We start from the raw sequence: 22150 nt of genomic DNA, 5'->3' as shown, positions 1-22150 counted from the left end.
TGCTGGATCAAATAGTAGTTCTATTTTTAAGGTTTTGAGGAACCTACATACTGTTCTCCACAGTGGCTGCACCAGTTTACAATCCCACCAACACTGCACAAGGGTTCCATTTCTCTGCATCCTTGCCAACACTTGTTTGTTGATTTATTGATGATAGCCATTCTGACAGGAGTGAAGTGATACCTTATTGTGGTTTTGATTTGCATTATTTAGATTATTAATGATGTTGAACATCTTTTCATATGTCTATTGGCCATCTGTATGGCTTCTTTGGAACAATGTCTATTTCAGGTCTCTGCCCATCTTTTAATGATCGTTTTTTGTTTGAGTTCCTTATATAAATATATTGGGTTGGGGAATAAGTTTGTAGTGTTTTTACCGAAGACTTTTATTTAAAAAAAAAAACAATAATTATATCAATAAGTTAATCAATTATATATTCGCCATTGCTGTTTACAACCTCTTCCCACCTCTCGACCAATTTGTTGATGCTGTTCCGCCAAAAATCGCCTGATCTGGTGTGAAAGAAGTTGTTGAGCCAGTTTTTAAGGACCTCTTTGTTATCGAAGGTAACGCCCTTCATATGGTTTGACAGGGAGCGGAAAAGATGGTAATCGGTCGGTGCAAGGTCCGGAGAATACGGTGGATGCTGAAGGACCTCCCATTCGAGCTCTTGGAGTGCGGCTTTGACGACTTGTGCAACATGGGGCCTGGCGTTGTCATGAAGGAGTATGGTTGGACCATGTCGATCAGATCTTTTCAGTCGAATAGCCTCATTCACGCGGTGTAGCTGGGCAATGTAGAGCTCCTTGTTGACCGTGGCATTCTTTTCGAGCATTTCCCAGTTCTTCATCGAATTCAGAAGGCCTTCTGCTCGTGTCATCGATGTCAAAGTCGCCATTTTTGAACTTTGCAAACCATTTCCGTGCTGTAGACTCGCCTATGACACTTTCTCCATACACGTCGCAAATGTCCCAGGCTGCTTCGGCAGCTTTTTGACCTCGATGAAAAGCAAAAGAAGAGCAGGTGTCGAAAATGTTGATTTTTGCCTCCTGGGTATTCCATTTCTAAGCCTCAAAACTAATAAAAAATTAAATAACTCAAAAATACAATTAACATAGTTTTGTAGAGCAGAAAGAGTTTTATCGAATGAATACTTACCCTTTGCCAAACAGCAAACAAATCATTGTAAAATAAAAGAAAATATAAAAATGCTACAAACTTATTCCCCAACCCAATATTTTAGATATTATTGGATGTATCCTTGGTGAATATATTCTCCCTTTTAGTGGGTTACTTTTCATTTTGTTGATGGCTTCCTTCACTGTGCAAAAACATTTTCATTTGATTAGAGTCCCATTTTATTTTTTTTCCATGGCTGATGAGACATAGCAAAAAAAAAAAATTACTAAGAGAGATATTAAAGAGTTTACTGCCTTTGTTTTCTTTTAGAAGCTTTATGGTTTGGGGCCTTACATTTAAATCTTAAATGTATTTTGAGTTTATTTTTTCATATGGTGTAAGAAAGTTGTCCAGTTTTCCCAACACCACTTATTGAAGAGACTGTCTTTACCCCGTTGTTGTATTATTCTTGCCTCTTTGTCATAGATTAATTGACCACATAGGCATGGGTTTGTTTCTGGACTCACTATTCAGTTCCATTGTTGTGCCAGAGTCCTTAGACTGTCCTCATTTTTTTAAAAAATTGCTTTTTCTTTTTTTGTTCTGATTGGATGTTTCCTGCTACCTTGTTTTCAGATTGCTGATTCGAAAACAGTCTGATTCATTTAATCTGCTGTTGTTTCCTTCTAATGAATTCTTCTTTCAGTTACTATATTCTTCATTTTTTATGGCTGCTCTTTTTTTGTTGTCGAAGCTCCTACTGAGTTCATCTGTTCTTCCACTAAATTCACTGAACATCGTTATAACCAGTGTTTTGAAATCTGTATCTGGCAGATTGCTTGTCTCCATTTTGTTGAGCTGTTTTTTACAGTTTTGTCCTGTTCTTTCATTGGGAACATGGTTCTTTGTCTCCTTATTTTGGCTGCCTCCTGTGTTTGTTTCTGTGTATCAGGTAGCTGTGCTACATTTCCAACTCTTGGCAGAGTGGCCTTATGTAGTAGGTGTGTTGTTGAACCCCGTGGCACAGTCTCTCTGGTCACCTGAGCCAGGTGATCCAGGGGTGTCTCTTGTGTGGGTTGTGTGCCCTCCTATTGTAGTTGAGCCTAGATTGCTGTTGGTACGTCAGTGGGTGGGACTGACCCTCAGGCTAACCGGCTGTGAGGGCTGGTTGTGACTACAGCAGATGAGCTGTTGTATGCAGGCTGACCCTGTGGAGCCACATTAGCAGGACTTTGGTGCCAGCTGAGTCCTTCTTTAGGGTGTGTCATTTGTGGAGATGGTTGGGCGGTGTTCCGGTGTGTTCTGAAGCCAGCCACTAGGTGTATTGGTTCTGGAGTCTCTCTGAAGGGGCTCCAGTACAGGACAAGTCAGCTGCCGCTTGTGCCCAGCTTGTGGCCACCTGGAAGGAGCTACAAAGTGATCTGCAGTTAGTTGTCACTTGTGCTTGGCTCGGAGGTGCTTGGCACAGGCTATGTTGAGAACCAAGGTTTGCTGCTACTAGTGCTGACCTTGAATCCTTTGGAGGGCACCATGATATGAGCTGAGGCAGCTGCCGCCGTGGCAGGCTATGGCTGCTTAGTTGAAGCTACATTCCAAACCAAGACTGGCCACCACTTATGTCATGCTTGGAACCACCAGACAGGAGTTACAGTGCAAGTTGAGACCTGTTGCTGCTTGTGCTAGGCTTGGGCCGCTTAGCAAGAGGTACAGGGCACACCAAGGCCAGCCACTGTTTGTTTGTGGGTTTGTGGGCCTTTGAGAGATTTTAGGAAAATTCACATTATGAGCCAAGGCAGGCTACTTGTGTAGAAAAGCTGGTGGAAGAGGTTCAGTGGGGAGTGAGAGTTGGGTGTGATGAGAGCTCAGGAAATCACCAGGGCAGGATAAATGGTGATAGATTGATGGAGAACACAGATCTGGTGCCCATCTGCACCTGTTGGCTGTGTGTGTGTGTGTATGTGTGTGTATGTGTGTGTGTGTGTGTGTGTGTGTTGGGGAGGGGGACTCAACAAACGAACTTCCATCCCAGAGAGAGGTGTCCAGCTCCTGTCCCTTAGCCCTCACCCTGAATTTAGTCAATTTAACTCCCTCTTGTGTCTCTGGTGCTTTTCTTTCTTTTTTTCTTTTCTTTTTTTTTTTTTTACAGAGACAGAGAGAGAGTCAGAGAGAGGGATAGACAGGGACAGACAGGAATGGAGAGATGAGAAGCATCAATTTTTAGTTTTTTTGTTGCGACACCTTAGTTTTTCATCAATTGCTTTCTCATATGTGCCTTGACCACGGGCCTTCAGCAGACCGAGTGACCCCTTGCTCGAGCCAGCGACCTTGGGTCCAAGCTGGTGAGCTTTGCTCAAACTAGATGAGCCCATGCTCAAGCTGGTGACCTCGTGGTCTCGAACCTGGGTCCTCCGCATCCCAGTCTGACGCTCCATCCACTGTGCCACCGCCTGCTCAGGCCGTCTCTGGTGCTTTTCAAGCTGCCGTCCCTTCACAGGAGCTTAGGGAGAGTTGGGGTGAGCAAATCCATGCTGAGCCCCTCAAAAGGATGACTAGGTCTCTGGCAGTCCTCTGTCTCACTCAGATGCACTCTTCCGCTGGGGTTCACAGCCAGATGCTGTGGGGACTCCCTTCCTAGCATTGTAGCTGCAGACTGGGGAGCCTGGTGTGGGACTGGGAGCACTCGCCCTTCAGGGAGGATCTCTGCAATGGAGATGTTTCTCTGAATTTATACTCACCACACAGTGGGGACCTGCCCATTGCATGTCTCTGCCCCTCCTAACAGTCTCGACATGGCTTCTGCTTTATATCCTTAGTTATAGGACTTCTGTTCGGCTGGTCTTCAGGTGGTTCTCAGTGTGGTTGTTCTATAATTTAGTTGTGGTTTTGATGTGGTTGTGGGAGAAGATGAACACAGTGTTTACCTACTGTATGATCTTGAAGAGAGCATTCTTACAGTCACCTGCTACTCCTGTGGCCACTGGTTAGAGGCTTAAGTTCTTTTCCTTTTCCTAATCCAGGGAAATATCAGAAATGTTTCCTTCCAACATTGAGGCAAATAAAATAACCTCTTTCAAGTCGCACTTCCTTAAGTTGTGGTTCATAGTATGGTACAATAAGTGATAGGTTTTTCCACATCTTTGCCTTGGAGATAAGAACAGACTGGAGTATAACCTGGGTGACTAGGCATAATATAGGACAAGGAAACTGTAAAGAAAACCTCCTGTTTTCCTCATTGACCTGTTGGAGGCGATGATGTGTTAAATGAAAAGCAGTGGGTAGTGCAGAGTTTGTAAAAAGGTGATCCTTATTACCACTTCTTCAATGTTTTCTAGGGAAGAAGTTGCTGCCATTACATATTCTCTCAGACAAATATGCAGAGTGGAGAAAGAGCAGGCTAATGTCATTCCATCTCAGTGTCCTTCCTCAACTGGAACATGTGTATAAATAGATGGATGATATACTTGACAAGTACAGTGCCCAATATAAATGAACACATGGTCTTCTGTTCTATATATTGATCTCCTGTGGATTTGGTTAGCATGCATTTGTTCCCCTAAACCTGATCATTGCATAGAAAGCTTTTAAGATCAATTTCCTAGACCACTGAAAACCACTGGCATTTCCACCAGTATAATGATGCCCCATAGGATGTCTACAGGAAGCTGCTAGTGAGTTTCTTTCTTTGATGCAGGTTTAGCTATAGCAGGAAATGTATGTAATTAGAAGAGGTTCCCAAGCATGTCTTCACCTGAGTGATTGCTAGGTCCAAACAGCACTTTCTAGACCTGATGTCAGGGAGTTCAGTTTCTTTCACAGTAGGATCCATCTTCTGGCCTTAAGCTCTACTTTGTTGTAACTTCTGAGACCTCAGACTTTGAATTCTATTCAAATGCAAGCATATCACTCTGGTGAGTTTGGGTTCACGTTCATCTGAAAGTCAGATGGCGGCCATGTTTAGTTTTCCAACTATCTACTATAGAAGTAGCTTTCAGTTCAAAAGAGGAAGACGTAGTATGATTAATCAAATTGCATTTTGATTCTGGTGACTAGATATTCTTTGGTCATTTTGTTACTGGTGTCAGAAGAAACTGAGCATATCTTAGAATACAATTTTGAAAAATTTTTCTTAGAGGGGATCATTACATGTTTCTCAACCTCTTCAATTAAAGATTTTTCTCTCTTTTTCCTTTTTTTTCCTTCTTATCCTTCCCTCTTTCGCTTTGTCACCTCCCACTAGAGAGGCAATTTAAATATATAGATGATGTCTTTTTTTAATTTATCTGAGATTCATCAAGCTGTTAATAAATTAGATTTCTTTCTGAAAAATACAACAGTTTTAAGTCAGTCAATAAGCACACACTATTTAAATTTTTGTTTTTTTTTTTTTAAAGTTATTTTTTTTTCTTTTTTTTTACTCATTTTAGAAAGGAGAGAGAGGAGAGAGAGAGAGAGAGAGAGAGAGAGAGAGAGAGAGAGAGAAGGGGGGAGGAGCAGGAAGCATCAACTCCCATATGTGCCTTGACCAGGCAAGCCCAGGGTTTTTGAACCGGCAACCTCAGCATTTCCAGGTTGACGCTTTATCCACTGCGCCACCACAGGTCAGGCAAATTTTTGTTATTAGGGTGACAATAGTACACTGAATTTTTGTTTTCAAAGTTTAGGCAAACGTCGGCCTAGCGTGCGGAGGACCCGGGTTCGATTCCCGGCCAGGGCACACAGGAGAAGCGCCCATTTGCTTCTCCACCCCTCCTCCGCGCTTTCCTCTCTGTCTCTCTCTTCCCCTCCCGCAGCCAAGGCTCCATTGGAGCAAAGATGGCCCGGGCGCTGGGGATGGCTCTGTGGCCTCTGCCCCAGGCGCTAGAGTGGCTCTGGTCGCAACATGGCGACCCCCAGGATGGGCAGATTATCGCCCCCTGGTGGGCAGAGCGTAGCCCCTGGTGGGCGTGCCGGTGGATCCCGGTCGGGCGCATGCGGGAGTCTGTCTGACTGTCTCTCCCCGTTTCCAGCTTAATAAAAATTAAAAAAAAAAAAAAAAAAAAAAAAAAGTTTAGGCAAAAACACATTTATTGGGATTTAGCAATGACTATTTCTTAACCACCTGCAAAAAATGTCATTACTAAAAAAAATGTCATTACTGTTAGAAAGATATATACTTTTTCTTCGCCTTCTATTTCATTCTTTACTTTTATTAAAAGAAGGAAATAAGCTGGCATATATTTATATGAATACAAAAAGATAAACATTATGATGGGAAATGGCTATTTTCCAAAGCTCTATTTGTATAACAGACTGAAATTTATGAGCACTGAACACATTAATGCTGAAAATAAATATTCATATTATAAAATTCAAGTCCTAATTATAAGTGACCACTTAAGAGCTGAAACTTCAGGAGGCATGCTTAGCTTCTAACAGGAGCCTCCCTATGAACAGTCACAGACTTGGATTTAAGAGAAAAATACCCTCCTTAAGGGATAATGAGAATCTAAAAAGAATGAGTTTTTTTAAACCGTGGCAGGTTGCAAAGATAAGCCATTTCTCACAGCATGAGACATGCCCGGGAGGAAGGGTTTCATTACTTTGGTTCTTGTTGGGGATGGAAAGGCTGAAAGCCCCCTCTTCAGGGTTGTCAGCCTGCGCGCAACCTGCTCTGTCCATCAGTCCCCTGAACGCACAGCCCAGCAGACTTGGACACATTACAATATTTTTCTGGTTTTCCTTTTTTTACATGTCATGAAATATATTTTTTTATTTTTCTTTTATTCTTTCTCCGTTTTCTATTGAATTTATAGTGAATCTTTTGTTTTTCTAGTAGTTCTTGTGTCATTAACTACCTCTCCATTCTGCCTTCCAACTAGTCTGTGATTTACTTCCGCACAGATTATTTTCAAAGTGGGTGTGGGAGAGAGATGCTTTATGAATTTGTCCTTAAAGCCTGTGCACACAGCTCTCTGCGGGGCTTCCCAGGGACTAGCCTGCCCTGGCCTGGGAGCCGCCCCTCCCCCAGCACCCTCAGGAAAGCCCTGCGCGCATGCGCCCTGCCGCGGCACAGGCCCAAGACCACCTGCCCTCCCTGCGCTGCATGGCTGAGCCGTCCAGCCTGAGACAGCCCTGGCGCAGGGGCTGCAGCTGAGAGCTTTCAGTCCCCAAGTTCAAAGCTGTAGCCAGGAGGGTGGACTGAAGATACATGTCTTTATGACCTCAGAATGATGCATGCCTCACTTTAATGGAAAAAGTATCTCTAATTTCCATTATAAAATCAAGGAAACAGTATCAGGAAAGAGTAACTTCGCAGCTCTATGTGTTTATACCTCTCTTTGTTGCTAACAGGATTTGTAAGGATATGTAAAACTAACAGGAGAGTGAACATTTAAAAGTGAAAAAGGATTTAAAAATACACACAAAAAAACAAGGATGGGCGATAAAATAGAGCCAGGAACAGGGCCTTTAAAAGAGTCTAAAATAATGACCTCTGCTCAGGGTGGGCCCCACTTTGGCTCTAAACCCTCTGGTAGCCTCTATCAGCTAATGGCATCGCCTCAAAAACTCAATTTGTTTATGAGCATTTGGGGAGGATGTGGACGAGGTCAGGCTGAAGGGTGGATAATACAGGGGAGTCTGGCCAGCTCCTTTTCATTTGGCTTCATGCAGGAGCAGAATTCAACATATCTGGAAGAGAAAACATCTTAGACTGTGTGTCCTTGAAGCAATCTCCCTCAAATATTGTTTTTCTGAGACACAGTGCTTGTAAATATTGGAACGCACTAGATTCAGGATCGAGACAGGCATGGCTTGCCAAGAACAGGACCTTCAAGATGTATAAAGCTGCTCAGGGTCTCTCCTCTCCTTCACTGCCAGGCAGCCTGCAAGACTGATCTATTCATGCTGTGTCCATTTGTGCCCTTCCCCCGCACTCCTGAACCGTTCCGACCTGGCTCCCACCCCCGCCCCTCCTCCGAAGCTGATCCTGCTGAAGTCCCCAGAGCACTTTTCAGTTCACACTGTACTTGGGTCTTAGCAGCATTTGGAAGTTGACCACTCTCTCTTTAAAACACCGTGTCCTTAGTTTTCCTAACACCACATTTGGTGTTATCTGCTCTTCCCTGATCATTCTTTCTACCCTTCCTCTGTCTGCTCTTCCTTTTCTACTTGACACTTCAATATTGGTATGGGGGGGGGATTTCTGTTCTAGTGCTGAGAAGAACTCACGATCTGACAGAGTCCATGAAAGTGTTGCCATGATACAGACCAGGAAAAAACATTTCTAATCATCTGGTTTTCATAGTGTAGAATTTTAAGAAGTTTGGTGAAGTGAGTAATAGCAGCGATAGACATGATTTATTGTCCTGCTCCGCCTCTGTTCCAAGCTCTTTCTGGTACCTTTCCTTTACTGCAGACTCTGGAAAGCTAGGAACTGTTTTCCTGATTTTCTTGCAGCTAGAGTTTCAAATATGATTTAGGTTTCATCAATCAGAAGTCTTTCTGGACCTGAGGTGGTCATGAAGCAGCAGTGCCTGAACCCCCCATTTAGCTGGCATGAGGATCTAGTGGACGCTGCCTGGCTCTGGAGCCAGCAGTTTTGGAGGAACTTCCTGATGCCTGGACTGCAGTTATGGTAGAATGTTCATAAATGCAGTGACTTGGGTGGCAGCCTCCTGATTCGCAGCAGTTCCCCTAATGCACTTATCAGAACAAAAATCATCGAAGGCTTGCAAATAGAGATTTCAGAAAAGTTCTGGGTATCAGCTAGTGGCACTTTCAGGAATTTTCAGATTCTATATGGATATACTGTATCTACTAGCAAGTTGAGTTTAGCATTTCTGGTTGTATGTATGTGTATATATACGTGTGTGTATATTTAAATTCTCTGAAGTACACATAACATCCTCTAGGCTCCTTCATTAATTAATTCATTAAATTAAAATATTTGACATCACATTCGTGTGAAAATCACAATTTCAACATTTGCTGCTTTAGCAGCCAATTCTACAGCTGCTCCAACAGACCCAACATAAATCTGTTCTTCCAGCCCTTTCAGTGACTTGGAAAGGACCTAATTCCCGGAATGAAGTTCCATTCTATAATAGGTAGGGTGATTTTCGTTACCTGCATTCTCATTGACAGAATAGTGAAAAAGTATTGAGTGTTTACTGTTTTCTAGATAATGTTAAACATTTTGCACAGATCTCATTTAATCTTCATAACAACTCTATGAGATAAGTGACATACTCTCTTGTTTTACAAATGAGGCACCGAGTTTAAGAAACTTGCCCATGGAAAGTAGAAGAGAAGATGGGATCAGAGAAGAGAAAGAGATTAATGTAATTATATATACATAACTGTTATAGAGAGCAGGACAGCAAATCCTGGAGGGAAGAGGGGAAGGCATTGGGGGGAGGGGGCATGGGGCGGCCGAGGGGGAATAAGGGGGTGGGGGGAGATATATTCCGTGGGACACTTGAATCTATGTAAACACAAATTAAAATCATAAATAAAAAGAAAAAAAAAAAGAAACTTGCCCATGGTGACCAGTTAAGAAGTGGTAGCTGGATTCATATGCAAGCAGAATGATCCCCAAATCCACTTACATTACCACTGTGCCAACATCTCATTTCTTTCCACTTTATAAATAAAGCATACAGAAGAGTGCACGTGTCACTTTGTTGATCTGGAAACTGTGGTGTGGCAGAGAAGCTAGCGGTTTCAGGCATGCTCTCACTTCTGCCTTCTCTGCTCCCAGGCCCTTTGGTTCAGTTGGCAGGCTCTCAGAATCCTGGCCATAATTCATGTCGGGTGGTAGCTCTTCCAGACTCTTTGCCAGCTGAGGTTAATGGCGTGCCATTTCCCAGGGCAGCCAAGAAGTAGCTCTGCCAAGACCAAGAGGTATTACTAGTGGAATTGCACTACAAGTGTGTGACTTTAAGGACCACAGAGTTTGCAAAACAGACTGCCCACAAAGAACAATTACACTGCAATAACTGCTCTAAAACAGTGGTCCCCAACCTTTTTTGGGCCACAGACCGGTTTAATGTCAGAAAATATTTTCACGGACCCGCCTTTAGGGTGGGATGGATAAATGTATCACGTGACTGAGACAAGCGTCAAGAGTGAGTCTTGGACGGATGTAACAGAGGGAATCTGGTCATTTTTTTAAAAATAAAACATCGTTCAGACTTAAATATAAATAAAATGGAAATAATGTAAGTTATTTATTCTTTCTCTGCAGACTGGTACCAAATGACCCATGGACCGGTACTGGTCCGCGTCCCGGGGGTTGGGGACCACTGCTGTAAAGAGCCTACTGCAGGTGTGGCCAACAGACGGCCCGCCGTTAAAGTTTTAATATTCTCTGCGCGACGCACTGTGGAAATGAAATAAGTGGTACTTTTAAATCATTATACATAAATTACGATATCTAACCATTGTACAACAATGAAAGTTAAAATCTCAGCTACTCAGAAGCGGAAGCATCTTTGATTATTGGAAATCGAGATATTTAAGAAGATAGTGATACGCGGAAAAGAATTCCGCGTGTGACTAATCAAGGGTTAACTTCCAATAATTGGTCGAATGGATTTGCAATACTTCTTTATTTTTTTTAAAAATTCCATTATAAAGATTATTTTTTGTTAATTTGTTGTACTAAATTACTTACATTTATTCATAAATTACATAATAAAATTTTGTTTACTTAAATGAATCATTTTTGTATTTAACATTTTTTAATTTTAATATTTCGTTCTGCCCGTGAAAAAAGTTTTCTTTCTAATCTGGCCCAGGGGCAAAAACTGTTGGCCACGCCTGGCCTAATGTGTGTCAGATGTGACATTAGGCAATTTACATACATTCTCTTTAATCCTTTCAATAACTCAGTGAGATGGGTTTTATACCCCTGTTTTAAAGGGAAGGCATCTACTCTCAGATTAGTTATGGATGTCCCAGGATTCCCTTGGTCATCGTGAACTCTTCACTAATCATGGGCTATATAGCTGATAGAAATTTTAGACATTATATCCAAACACCATTAAAATGTTTATCTTGATAAAAGTAAATGGTATTATATATTTTCCCACATGTAACTGAATAAGGAAATTTGCTAAAGAAAGGAGAGCAAAAATATTATGTGCTAACCTTCCATTATTAGTGAAAGTTGGAAAGCTTGAAACAGGCAGGGAACTCAGTATTTTCCAGCATGCACCACCGTAGCTTTTAATTTATTAGCTGTCTTTTTCTACTGTCTGCTTTCTTGCTATGCTGTACATTTTACACTGGGGCTACAGAGATATCTGAAAGGATTATGCTGCCCCACTTTAGTCCCAGGAAATAGAATGGCTATGAATTATTAATAGTGGCTTTCTAGTACTTTAATTTCACCTCTCTGTTTCAGAGAAGGATATTAGTTAAATGGATTTTTTTATATCGCTTCAGGAACTTACTACGTTTTGTAGGAAACACTGACTGACTTGAATTATAGAAAAGACAATCCTATGTTCATCTTCACTTCTACGCATGGTGGATTCTCCGTGTCTTCCACTCCCTGACAACCTTGCTCAGTGAGGGGTTATGAGAGGGCAGTTTTCCAGCTGAGTTCCTCAGAGCCTTTGGGATTCCCCAGAGATGCTGCATGCCCCCCAACCATTCCCTTCTTCAGAGAGCACTTCCCTTTCACTTTGAAAGCATTAAGCTTTTGAGCAAGATTATGTTGGAAGAAAGTATTCCTTTCCTTAAGAAGCTTAATAATCCTGAATTAATACAATAAACATAACAATAGGTATTTGTACATCTTCGTGATAGTAAGAAAAGTGTCTAAGGATTTATTTTGTTGAATCATAATGTCTGAACATCCACAAAAACGGAACTTAACTGAGCCGGCAGCATGTCATGTGACTAGGCTTGTAGGATGGACTTGGCCCTTTTCTGGTGGTGCAGTACTCACCCTGAACTCCGGGTGAAGCCAGTTACCATGCTTGTTTATATAATGAGTAAACTCAAAACCACAAGAAATAGAGTAAAATTTGGGGACTCGCAAAAAATAAATTAACGGATTCTATAAATGAACAGGGTTTATAGGCTTATATTCAGGTTGCTAGGTCAGACCTATGGGCCTCCAACTTCCTTTAAGAGGATGAATATAGTCATAACTTGTGTTATTGCATAGGGAATTGTCATTGGTAAAATATTATTTTCTGTATTAAGAGCAACTATTTCATTACCTTTCAAGGAGTGTAACAACAAATATAAAAAAGCTCCGGAAGGGTTTTGTTTCATGTGAGGTAAAATCAGAGTTAAAAGGTCATGCTCAGGGTTCCTTTCTGTTTGTGGACTCTGTAAAACCCTAGAAATGCTCGTTCCTCCCATGTCTGGAGGGTATAGACTGGAAGAAGGCAGGCAGGTGGCAAAGATTCATTCATCCAGCATATATTTACTGAGAGCCCACTATCACTCGGCATAGTGATAAATGTCGGGGAGAAATAGTGAATAAGACTTCAAACCCTGCCGCCTCAGAATGTGTATCCTGATGTGGGGTGGGCACCTAGCGGTTACATAAACAGTTACATAAACATAGCAATTATAGAACCTGACAATTCCTATGACGCACACAACAGGTTGAGGGCGGGGTCCTTTTTCGACAGGAGAGTCTAAGAAGGGCCTCTGGGAGGGCAGAAACCTAAGTGCATTTTAGAAGGCCACAGCTGGCCTCTTTGCTGGTTGCCAAGGCCACAGATGAGTGGCAGTTACTGTACTTGATGGCTAAATGTGTGCCATCTGCACTAAAAAGAATTAGAATGCTGTGGGAACTCTGAGGGGACCAATATAGTTGGTGACTGCCTGAATAGCAGAAAAACACAGCACAGTTAATTTATCAAACACATAGATTTTTCCCTGGTCATTTAACATTTATCAGTATGTGTTTTATTCATTTCTTTAATGCAAAGATGGCCTGAAGAAGACCCAAAAGTAACACATGCAAGATCACTGTCCTTTAGCATTCCATAAAAAATTGTTTTCACTATTGTGTAAAATCCTCATCAAATATGTAAGAAATGCATCCACAGTGAAATTCTTTCTTATATTATTACTGTATAATTGGCAAAAGCAACATGATTTTGGTAAAGGAATAAAAGAGACTATAAAAATTGGTTTGATTTTTTAAATCTCTACATAAGACATTTAAAATATATTAAAGGGAGAAAGAACATGGTTTATCAAGTATCATGACTTCTGTCAATAAAATTTTCTAATTTACATTCTTACGCTTTCATTTTTATTAGTTGTGCTTTCTTATATATTTTTTAAAGCCTATCAGTGGATCATGTTTCTTAAATAAAAATACCTGAAAGATACATGCACACAAAGCAGATTCAGATTTACAGCAGAAATACTAGACTGGTCTCTTCCAAGCGAATATAACTCACCCATCTAGCCAACCATCATTTAACATTTATTGAGTCTACTAAACTGATAGGTAAAACTTGTTGGAGCCAGAGTAGTGTATTATGGTGGTGCTGGCTGGCCCCTGGCTGGGTGCACACTGTTAATGTTTCCTTCTCTGCATAGTTTGGCAATTTTCTGAAAGGCATGTAAGTAGCTAACATGGTTAGATAGCCTAAGTAAAGAGCAATTTGAAATTATCCAGGCATTGTGATAACAATTGACTGACAGGATGAATTCAGGAAAAACACAAGAAGTGGTTTACCTAGGAACCCCAAAGGAAAAACAACAACTATAATACTACTAAGGAAGTTCAGTAAGGCATCTGTTTACAATATAACAGATCACAAGTTTTCCTATATACAAGCTTAAGAACATGATAAAAAGCACCTTGTTTAAAATAGCAAGAAAAATATAATATATCTAAATATAAACTTATCAGAAAATCTACAGGACCAAGCAAAGTACAAAATTTTAATAAGGAACATATTAAACTTAAAAGAAGTAGAGAAAATTGTTACTCTCAATGACCAGATTAAATGTTTGTTAGAATGTGTGATTTCTCTGAATTAGTTTAAGATTTAAAAGGGGATTTTAAGGGATTGGAAAAAATTAAACCAAAATCTAATAGACTATATGAGACAAACAGAGAAATTTAGAAGTAAAATACTAATGTGGTTGGGTGGAGGGACAGTATAGGGACCACTTTAATTATAGCCTAAGGCTATAATTAAAATAGTTCGGTACTGTTTTAAGGATTAACCAAAGTTCTCAATGGACCCAAATAGAATGTCTAGAAAACTACACAGATTTAGTACACATTAATAGTTGTGCTGGTGAAAATGTCTGTCCATTCAAATTAAAACATCTGTTTCATAAATGTAATTACATAATTCCAGATGGATTAAATAAAAAGGATAAAACCATACTTTCAGTTAAAGATGTTACCATTTTGAATCATATGCGTTAGCCTGTCTCCTATTAAACTCCACCTAAGTATGAGTAAAAAGGATTTATTTTAAAAACTGATGGTGTGGCGCAGTGGATAAAGTGTCAACCTGGAACGCTGAGGTTGCCAGTTTGAAACCCTGGGCTTGCCGGTCAAGGCACATATGGGAGTTGATGCTTCCTGCTCCTCCCCCCTTTTTTTTCTCTCTCTCTCCTCTCTAAAATGAATAAATAAGGCCCTGGCTGGATGACTCAGTAAAAGAATGTAAAAAAAAGAATAAATATTCTTTTTTAAAAAGCTGTTTAAACATCTACGAGAAGAATGGGTAAGAAAGCTAGTTTTGGAAATGGGAAAGCAGCTGAGCTAGTGGTAAGGAATCCTGAATTGTAAGCCGGGGGTCTGGGGGTGGGGGAGCAGAGACATGGCCCATTTAACACAATGGAAACCCCTTGAGGCCCAGGCGGTGGAAGTGGGTAAAAAGAGGGGGTTAAAAATAGGTGAACTGATTCACAATCTGTTAAATAAGCAGTTACTCCCTCATCCCACACTGGAGAGCAGCTGTCCCGCAGGCCTGTGTTTCAGGCTCTGGAGAGACCTTCTAGGCACAGCTGAAAAACGCTACACTGGTGAAAGCAGGGGGATTCAGTGCAAGTTACACCCTGAATGTTGAGGGCCTAATCTCCCACAGTCCTAGAAAATGCACAGCCCGATTTGTACAATTCTAGGCAGGATGTTGGGTGTGTCTGCTCTGGAGGATCTGACCAGTTCAGAGAAAGATAGGAAGATACCAAAATCAGAGGGTCCCCAATGACATGGTTCATTCAACTCATCCTAGTAAATGTAAGACCATGGTTGGTTAGCTGGCCAAAGAAAAGTCCATTCCAGACGGGGACTCCCACATTCCATTGTTCACGCCAGGAAACACGTGATTGAATCCTTCAGATGGATTGTCCCTATTGAGAAGCCACTGGCCCGGGCACTGACCTCCTACCCCAGGAGTTTGGACCAGACTTGCAGGACAGGCGTCTAAGAAAACACACGACTGCAGGCAGGCAAGCTTGCAGCCCCCCACCCCCACCCCGGGCCCTCTAGTCTAACCTTAGGTCCCTCATTGATCTTTATCAATTCTTTCACTTCAGTCAACATTTGTTAACTCTTATAGCAATTATTAACATCCTTTTCATTTTCTTTAATCACTGAACTCTACCTCTACCTCCCTTATTCTCAGTAATTTACCTGACCTCTTCCTGTATTCAGAAAATGGAGGCTATCTCATGTGAATGCCTCTTCATATCCAAATTGCTCTCCAATTTTTTTGGCCCCATTGTCTTCTCTTCTGTAAAGATTAGGTGCATCCTCTTTCTCTTCTAAACCTAATGAGTCTACCTATGTCTTATCCTGTCTCCTCTAGCCTGCCCTGGGGCCTTGTCACACCGTTCCCATTCCTCTGTCTTGCATCTTCCACTCATTGCCTTTGCCCACTGTGAGAGCATGTGCCCTGGGCTCAGTGATGTGCACTCACATTCCCTTTCAGGACAGAGAGTTTCTTTCCCAGATTCTGGGAGTGCTGCTGGAAGGTGGCCCTCAGTTCAGAATTGCCTCAGTAGAAGGATGTCACCTCACTAAAGGTCACACCTTCTTCTCCGGGCAGCTTTTCTCTGCTGACTGGCTCATGTGGGGCTATGCGGCCCCAGCCCTCTCACCTCCACTCTGGACCACTTCTGCAGAGCTCCTGCGCTGGCTGAGGTCCACCCTGAGGCTGCATCTCTGCCGCCTTCCCCCTCGGTCCAATCCTGTCTCCTGTCCTTGCCTCCCACAGTTTACCCAAGGAGGCTCACTGCAGGCCGATCTCTATCTCAGAGCCTGCGCCCCAGGGCACCCTTCCAGAGACAGAATGTCTGTAAGCTAGGGACATTTACAATTTTAAAGTTGCCCTTCTAAAAACTGTACAAATTTGCATTCCCATCAAAAATATAGAAAAGTGCCTCGTCTTCCCAAACACCCTAACTGCCCTGCTAGATGTGGTATTATCAAACTTTCAAATCCTTGCTGTCATAAGTAACAGATGGTGTCTCCTTGCTTTTTCATATTTTTACAATTATGAGTAAGAGTGAGAATATTTTCACGTATTAGCCTTTTAACATTCCCTTTCATCTGCTTATGTTTTTTTGCCCATTTTTCTATTGATGGCTATCTTTACATCCTGATGCTTGAGTGCTTTGTAAAATAAGAAAACTACAAATAAGTTTTCCAGTTTGTTATTTGTTTCATCTCTCCTTAAGACATTTTTGACCATGTAAAAGGTTTATTTACATTTTTAGTTAATGTTATCAGTATTCTTCATATGCTTCTTGGTTTCCTGTCATACTTAAATTAGCATTCCCCATTCTAAGATTTGAAAAATTCAGTAGTGTTTTCTATAAAACTTGGCTTAAGGTCCTGGCCGGTTGGCTCAGCAGTAGAGCGTAGGCCCAGTGTGTGATCGTCCTGGGTTCGACTACCGGTCAGGGCACACAGGAGAGGCGACTTGCTTCTCCACCCCTTCCTCCTTCTTTCTCTCTCTCTTCCCCTACTGTAGCCGTGGCTCAACTGGCTCAAGTGAGTTGGCTTTGGGCACTGAGGATGGCTCCATGGCCTCTGCATCAGGCACTAAAAAAGAAAAGGCTCAGGTTGCAAAGGAACAATGCCCCAGATGGGCAGAGCATCCTTCCCTTGTGGGCTTCCTGGGTGGATCCTGGTTGGTGCATATGTGGGAGTCTGTCTGCCTCCCCTCCTCTCACTAAAAACAAACAAACAAATAAACTTGGCTCAAATGCCTTTGCTATCACAAAGATGTCCCTAAATACCTTGACTGAGAAGTTAGCCCCCAATTCCTCTCTTCCTTTATATAAAAATCACATTGCACATCACATCCTGCCTTATTATTAGTTATTATTCTCCAAACTTTTACAAACAGATTGTAAGTAACTGAGGGAAGAAAATCCATTACAAATATCTTGTATGTACTGCAGCATCTAGAATATGCCTTGCATGCAGTGCTTAAATATTTATGTAATTGAATTAGGTGATACTCTTTGATTATGTGATTCTTTTTCACACTCAGGTTGAATGTGCACATGTGTATATATATCTCTATATATTATATATCCAATCCTCACTAATTAGATATAAATTTTGTGGAAATTTGTGACTAGTTATTTTTTGCTTAGAAGAACTGTGGTGCCATGTCCAGACCTGCGCCCCACCTATCAAGGGCTGACGGCAAGAGCAGCACATGAAGTCTGAGGTCTTAGAGCTTGAAGTGCCTGGTGACCAGAGCACTCCTGAGGAGGCAGGTCAGACAAGATGGTTCCTGGCACCAGGGCTGGCACGTGTGGGGCCATAGCACAAGGTGCCCCCCCACAAACACACGCACATACACACACACCACAATTCGACCCCCACCAGTGGCATAGATTCTGCCTTGGTCATAGGTCTGGACAATGAAGTTCTTGATGGTGTTGAAGACCAGCTGCGGCTAGGTAGACAGGTTCTCAGCTAGTTAAATATACTGCATTATCAGCTCAGGTGAATTAGTCCATTGCAGATTCTATGCCTCCTGTCTACTCCTGCTTTCATTTCCTCTCTCTTCATTCTCTCTTGAGCCCATTCAAATATGGCTTTCAACCCATCAAAGCTGCTCTTGTCAGGGCCATCAGTGATCCCTGGGTTGCTAACTGCAGCGGTCAATTCTCAGTCCTTGCCTTGCTTGACCTGGGAGCAGCCCTGACCTGCCTGCTCCGTTTGACTCTCGGGACACGATGCTCTCCCAGCTTCTCTCTTGCCTCCCTGGATGCCTTCCTCTCCTCCCTGGCTGGTTCTTCCTCTTCTTCCTGGGCTCTTGACACCGGGTAGACCTAAGGAGCAGTCCTTGGACCTCTCCCCTTTTCTGTCTATATTCATTTTCTTGGTGACTCCATCCAATCTATGGCTTTCAATTATATCTGCAAATTCCAAATTTTATGTCCTCCAGCCAGACTCATAGATCCAACAGCCTACTAGCATCTCATGTAGCTCTACTAGACATCTCAAACTTCATTCCAAAACTGAACCTCTGCTCTTTCCCCCAAATCTGCTCTTCTCACAGCCTCTCCATTCAGTAAAGGACAACACCATCCAAGTAGTTTTTCCAACCAGTAACCCTGATGTCATCCTTCAGTCCTCTCTTTCTCACCTACATTCAGTCTGTCAGCACATCTGACTCTACCTTCAAAATATATCCAGAATCTGATCACTTGTCACCCCCACTGCTACTACCCTGGACAAGTTACTTTTCTGTGTGTCTCTTTGCTTATCAAGGATTTAGGAGTAGTAATGGACTCTAACTTACAGGGTTAATGTGTGAACTAAAGGAAATTACATATGGAAAGAACTGAGCACAGATATGCTCAATGAATGTTAGCTTCTATTATTTCTGGCTGTTCTTTTCTAGCAGGTTTCAAGGAGATTTGACTTGTAAAATTGAATCATCAGCTCTTTTTCATAATAACTACATTTTATTCTTCAACACATGCAATTTCCATTTTTGAGATTTCAATTTAAACAAGTTGAAGAAAATGTGCTACCATGCTCATGGCTTAGCTTTTGAAAAAGAAGAAAAGTGAAAATTCACCTTTCCCAGGAAAACTGTCACAAATAACCAAAAAAGCGTTGCATCGCACAATGGCAATTTGAAGCACTGGAATTCTTCCCTTGCCGGGCAGTAATTTTTAGCCAAAAAGACGACGTTAGCCTAGAAAAATGTTTTTTAATTCAAGGTTATATGAGATTGTTAATGTGCGTGTTAACACAGCACTAGTTTCACTAGTTGGAGATATGAGGCAGGTTATGGCATGTTTCCAGAAAAGCTGGGATGACCACCATCACTTGTATAAAACGGCTTCATGTTATTAACCCCTAGTCCCACTTAATCTGTCATCCCAACTAATTATTAATAGGTAGAAAGTTTCTGGAAAATCTTTAACAGTATTAATTATCTGAGTTGTTACCTATATTACAATAAGTCTTAATTATACAGGAAGCACCTCGGGCAAGTACCCAAATGCATAAGGAGACACATGGATATCGCTAATAAATTAAGAAAGACCATTGCATTATATTAACAGAGAAATAACTTTAGAACATTTAACTCATCCCTTTAATGCAGCCAGTTTGCTAATATATATGGTAAGAAGAAAAAATGTTCATCTAATTTTAATGTTTGTGGAGAATCACATTTATTCTTTCATCCATTTTCTCTCCCCTTCTCTCCCTCCCCAACTTCCCTATTCTCCCATTCTCTCTCTTTCTCCATCTATATATATCACCTACCATATCTACCATGTGCTACGTAATGAGAAAAAAGAATGAATTGTTTTTATTATTTACCTCTTTATAAAAATATTTTAATCCTTTTGTATTGCTCAAGAGCTAGGTAACAATGGCCTTGGATGTTTTAAGAGGGAGAAAATAACCTGAATATGAAATCATCAGTAGTTGACTGTGCTTAAGTTGTTATTAACTTTTCTCAGTCCATATTTAATTATGTACTGTGGTATTTTGACATATACGTGATATACACAATGTAAAAACATTTATATTTTCATTATATGCAAGTTACTTAGTAAAAGTAAACTCCATTGTGGGGTCCTTTTAGCTAGTCCATATATACTTCACATGCTAATTTTTGTGTTTGTGTTTGTTTTTTGCAGGAAGTCCTGGCTGAGCAAGGTTGGAAGTCCTAGTTCTCGCATTGACCGCGCAGACTTTTCTAATGAAAAAAACATTTCTACACTTGAATATTCTAATTTTAGCATTCGATACTAATAGAAATAAAAAGTGTAATGTTTATACTGCATGATAGACAGTATATAGTCTTACGTCTATGTACTAGGCTAGTAGTAGCAGAATGGGGTGAAAAAAGGAACTTTGTCTTGAAAGCTGTATTGCTAAAACTGTTTGACACTGAAATAGTTTTACTGAACTAAAATTTTAACAGATAAAAATTAGTATCCCAAAATAAAAATGTCACTATAAGGTATTTAATATGAATATTTGATTTAAACTGGTCTCATAGAAACTAATTTTAATAAATGTTATAGCATACATGTTATTTGGCGAGGCTAGATATAAAATAATAAAGTTAACCATTAAAAATATTTTTAATTTTTAAAATTTATTATGTTAACATGGATTCAAGTGTCCCACTCAATATAACAACCTCACCCCCCCAACAACGTGCTCCCCATTACACTCCCTCCCCCTCTCTTACTGCCTTGCTTCTGGAATTTGCTGTTCTGTTATCTGTATCTATGTGTTATGTATATAGAATTTCACTATCCCTCCACCTTCTCTGATCCCATCCCCTCATCCCCCTTCCCTCTGACAGCTGTCCCTCTGCTCCCTGTAACCCCGCCTCTGCCTCTATTCTGTTCCTCAGTTCACTTTGTTCATTAGATTCCACATATAAGTGAGATCATATGATACTTGTCTTTCTCTGCCTGGCTTATTTCACTCATAATAATTACCAGGTCTATCCATGCCATCACAAAAGCTAAGATCTCTTCCTTTTTCATGGCTGCATAGTATTCCATTGTGTATATGTACCACAGCTTCTTTATTCACTCATCCACTGATGGACACGTGGGCTGTTTCCAGGTCTTGGCTATTGTAAACAATGCTGCAATGAACATGGGGGTGCATATCTTCTTTTGAACCAGTGTTTTCATATTCTTAGGATATATTCCTAAAAGTGGGATAGCTGGGTCAAAAGGCAGTTCCATTTTTAATTTTTTGAAGAAACACCTTACTGTTTTCCACAGTGGCTGCACCAGTCTGCATTCCCATCAGCAATGCAGGAGGGTTCCCTTTTCTCACACTTATTGTGGGTTGATTTGTTAATGAGCACTATTCTGACAAGTGTGAAGTGGTATCTCACTGAGGTTTTAATTTGCATTTCTCTGATGATTAGTGACTTTGAATATTTTTTTCATATGCCTATTGGCCATCTGTAAGTCCTTTCTAGAGAAGTGTCTATTCAGGTGCTTTGCCCATTTTTTAATTGGATTGTTTACCTTCCTGGTGTTGAGTTTTAGAAGTTCTTTATAAATTATGGTTATTAACCCCTTATTAGATGTATTGGCAAATATGTTTTCCCATTGTATGGGTTGTCTTTTTATTCTGTTAATGGTATCTTTTTCTATGCAAAAGCTTTTTAGTTTGATATAGTCCCATTTGTTTATTTTGTCCTTTATTTCACTTGCCTATGGAGATATACTGGTAAAAATATTGCGACGAGAGATATCAGAGAATTTACTGCCTATGTTTTCTTCCAAGATGTTTATGGTTTTGTGACTTACATTTAAGTCTTTTATCCATTTGGTTTATTTTTGTGAATGGTGTAAGTTGGTGGTCTAGTTTCATTTTTTTGCAGGTAGCTGTCCAATTTTCCCAACACCATTTATTAAAGAGACTGTCTTTACTCCATTGTATACTCTTGCCTCCTTTGTCAAATATCAATTGACCATAAAGGCATGGGTTTATTTCTGGGTTCTCTGTTCTGTTCCATTGATCTATATGCCTGTTCTTATGCCAGTACCAAGCTGTTTTGATTACAATGGCCTTGTAGTA

The 22150-nt window shown here is 41.0% G+C and overlaps 1 protein-coding gene across 1 annotated transcript in view; it reads left to right on the top strand.

The window, feature by feature from the left end:
* The window catches only part of ACYP2 (acylphosphatase 2), a 113332-nt gene extending 92274 nt beyond the window's left edge, over positions 1-21058 (top strand). Inside the window, exon 4 of the mRNA XM_066378268.1 lies at positions 20233-21058. Within this exon, the coding sequence (XP_066234365.1) occupies positions 20233-20347 (115 nt within the window). The 3' untranslated portion in view covers positions 20348-21058. The remainder of the gene's footprint in view (positions 1-20232) is intronic.
* The last annotated feature ends 1092 nt before the right edge of the window (positions 21059-22150 follow it).

The sequence above is a fragment of the Saccopteryx leptura genome, chromosome 3, assembly GCF_036850995.1.
Source record: "Saccopteryx leptura isolate mSacLep1 chromosome 3, mSacLep1_pri_phased_curated, whole genome shotgun sequence".
Classification (NCBI taxonomy): Eukaryota; Metazoa; Chordata; class Mammalia; order Chiroptera; family Emballonuridae; genus Saccopteryx; species Saccopteryx leptura.
This window is presented reverse-complemented; position numbering and strand designations above follow the sequence as displayed.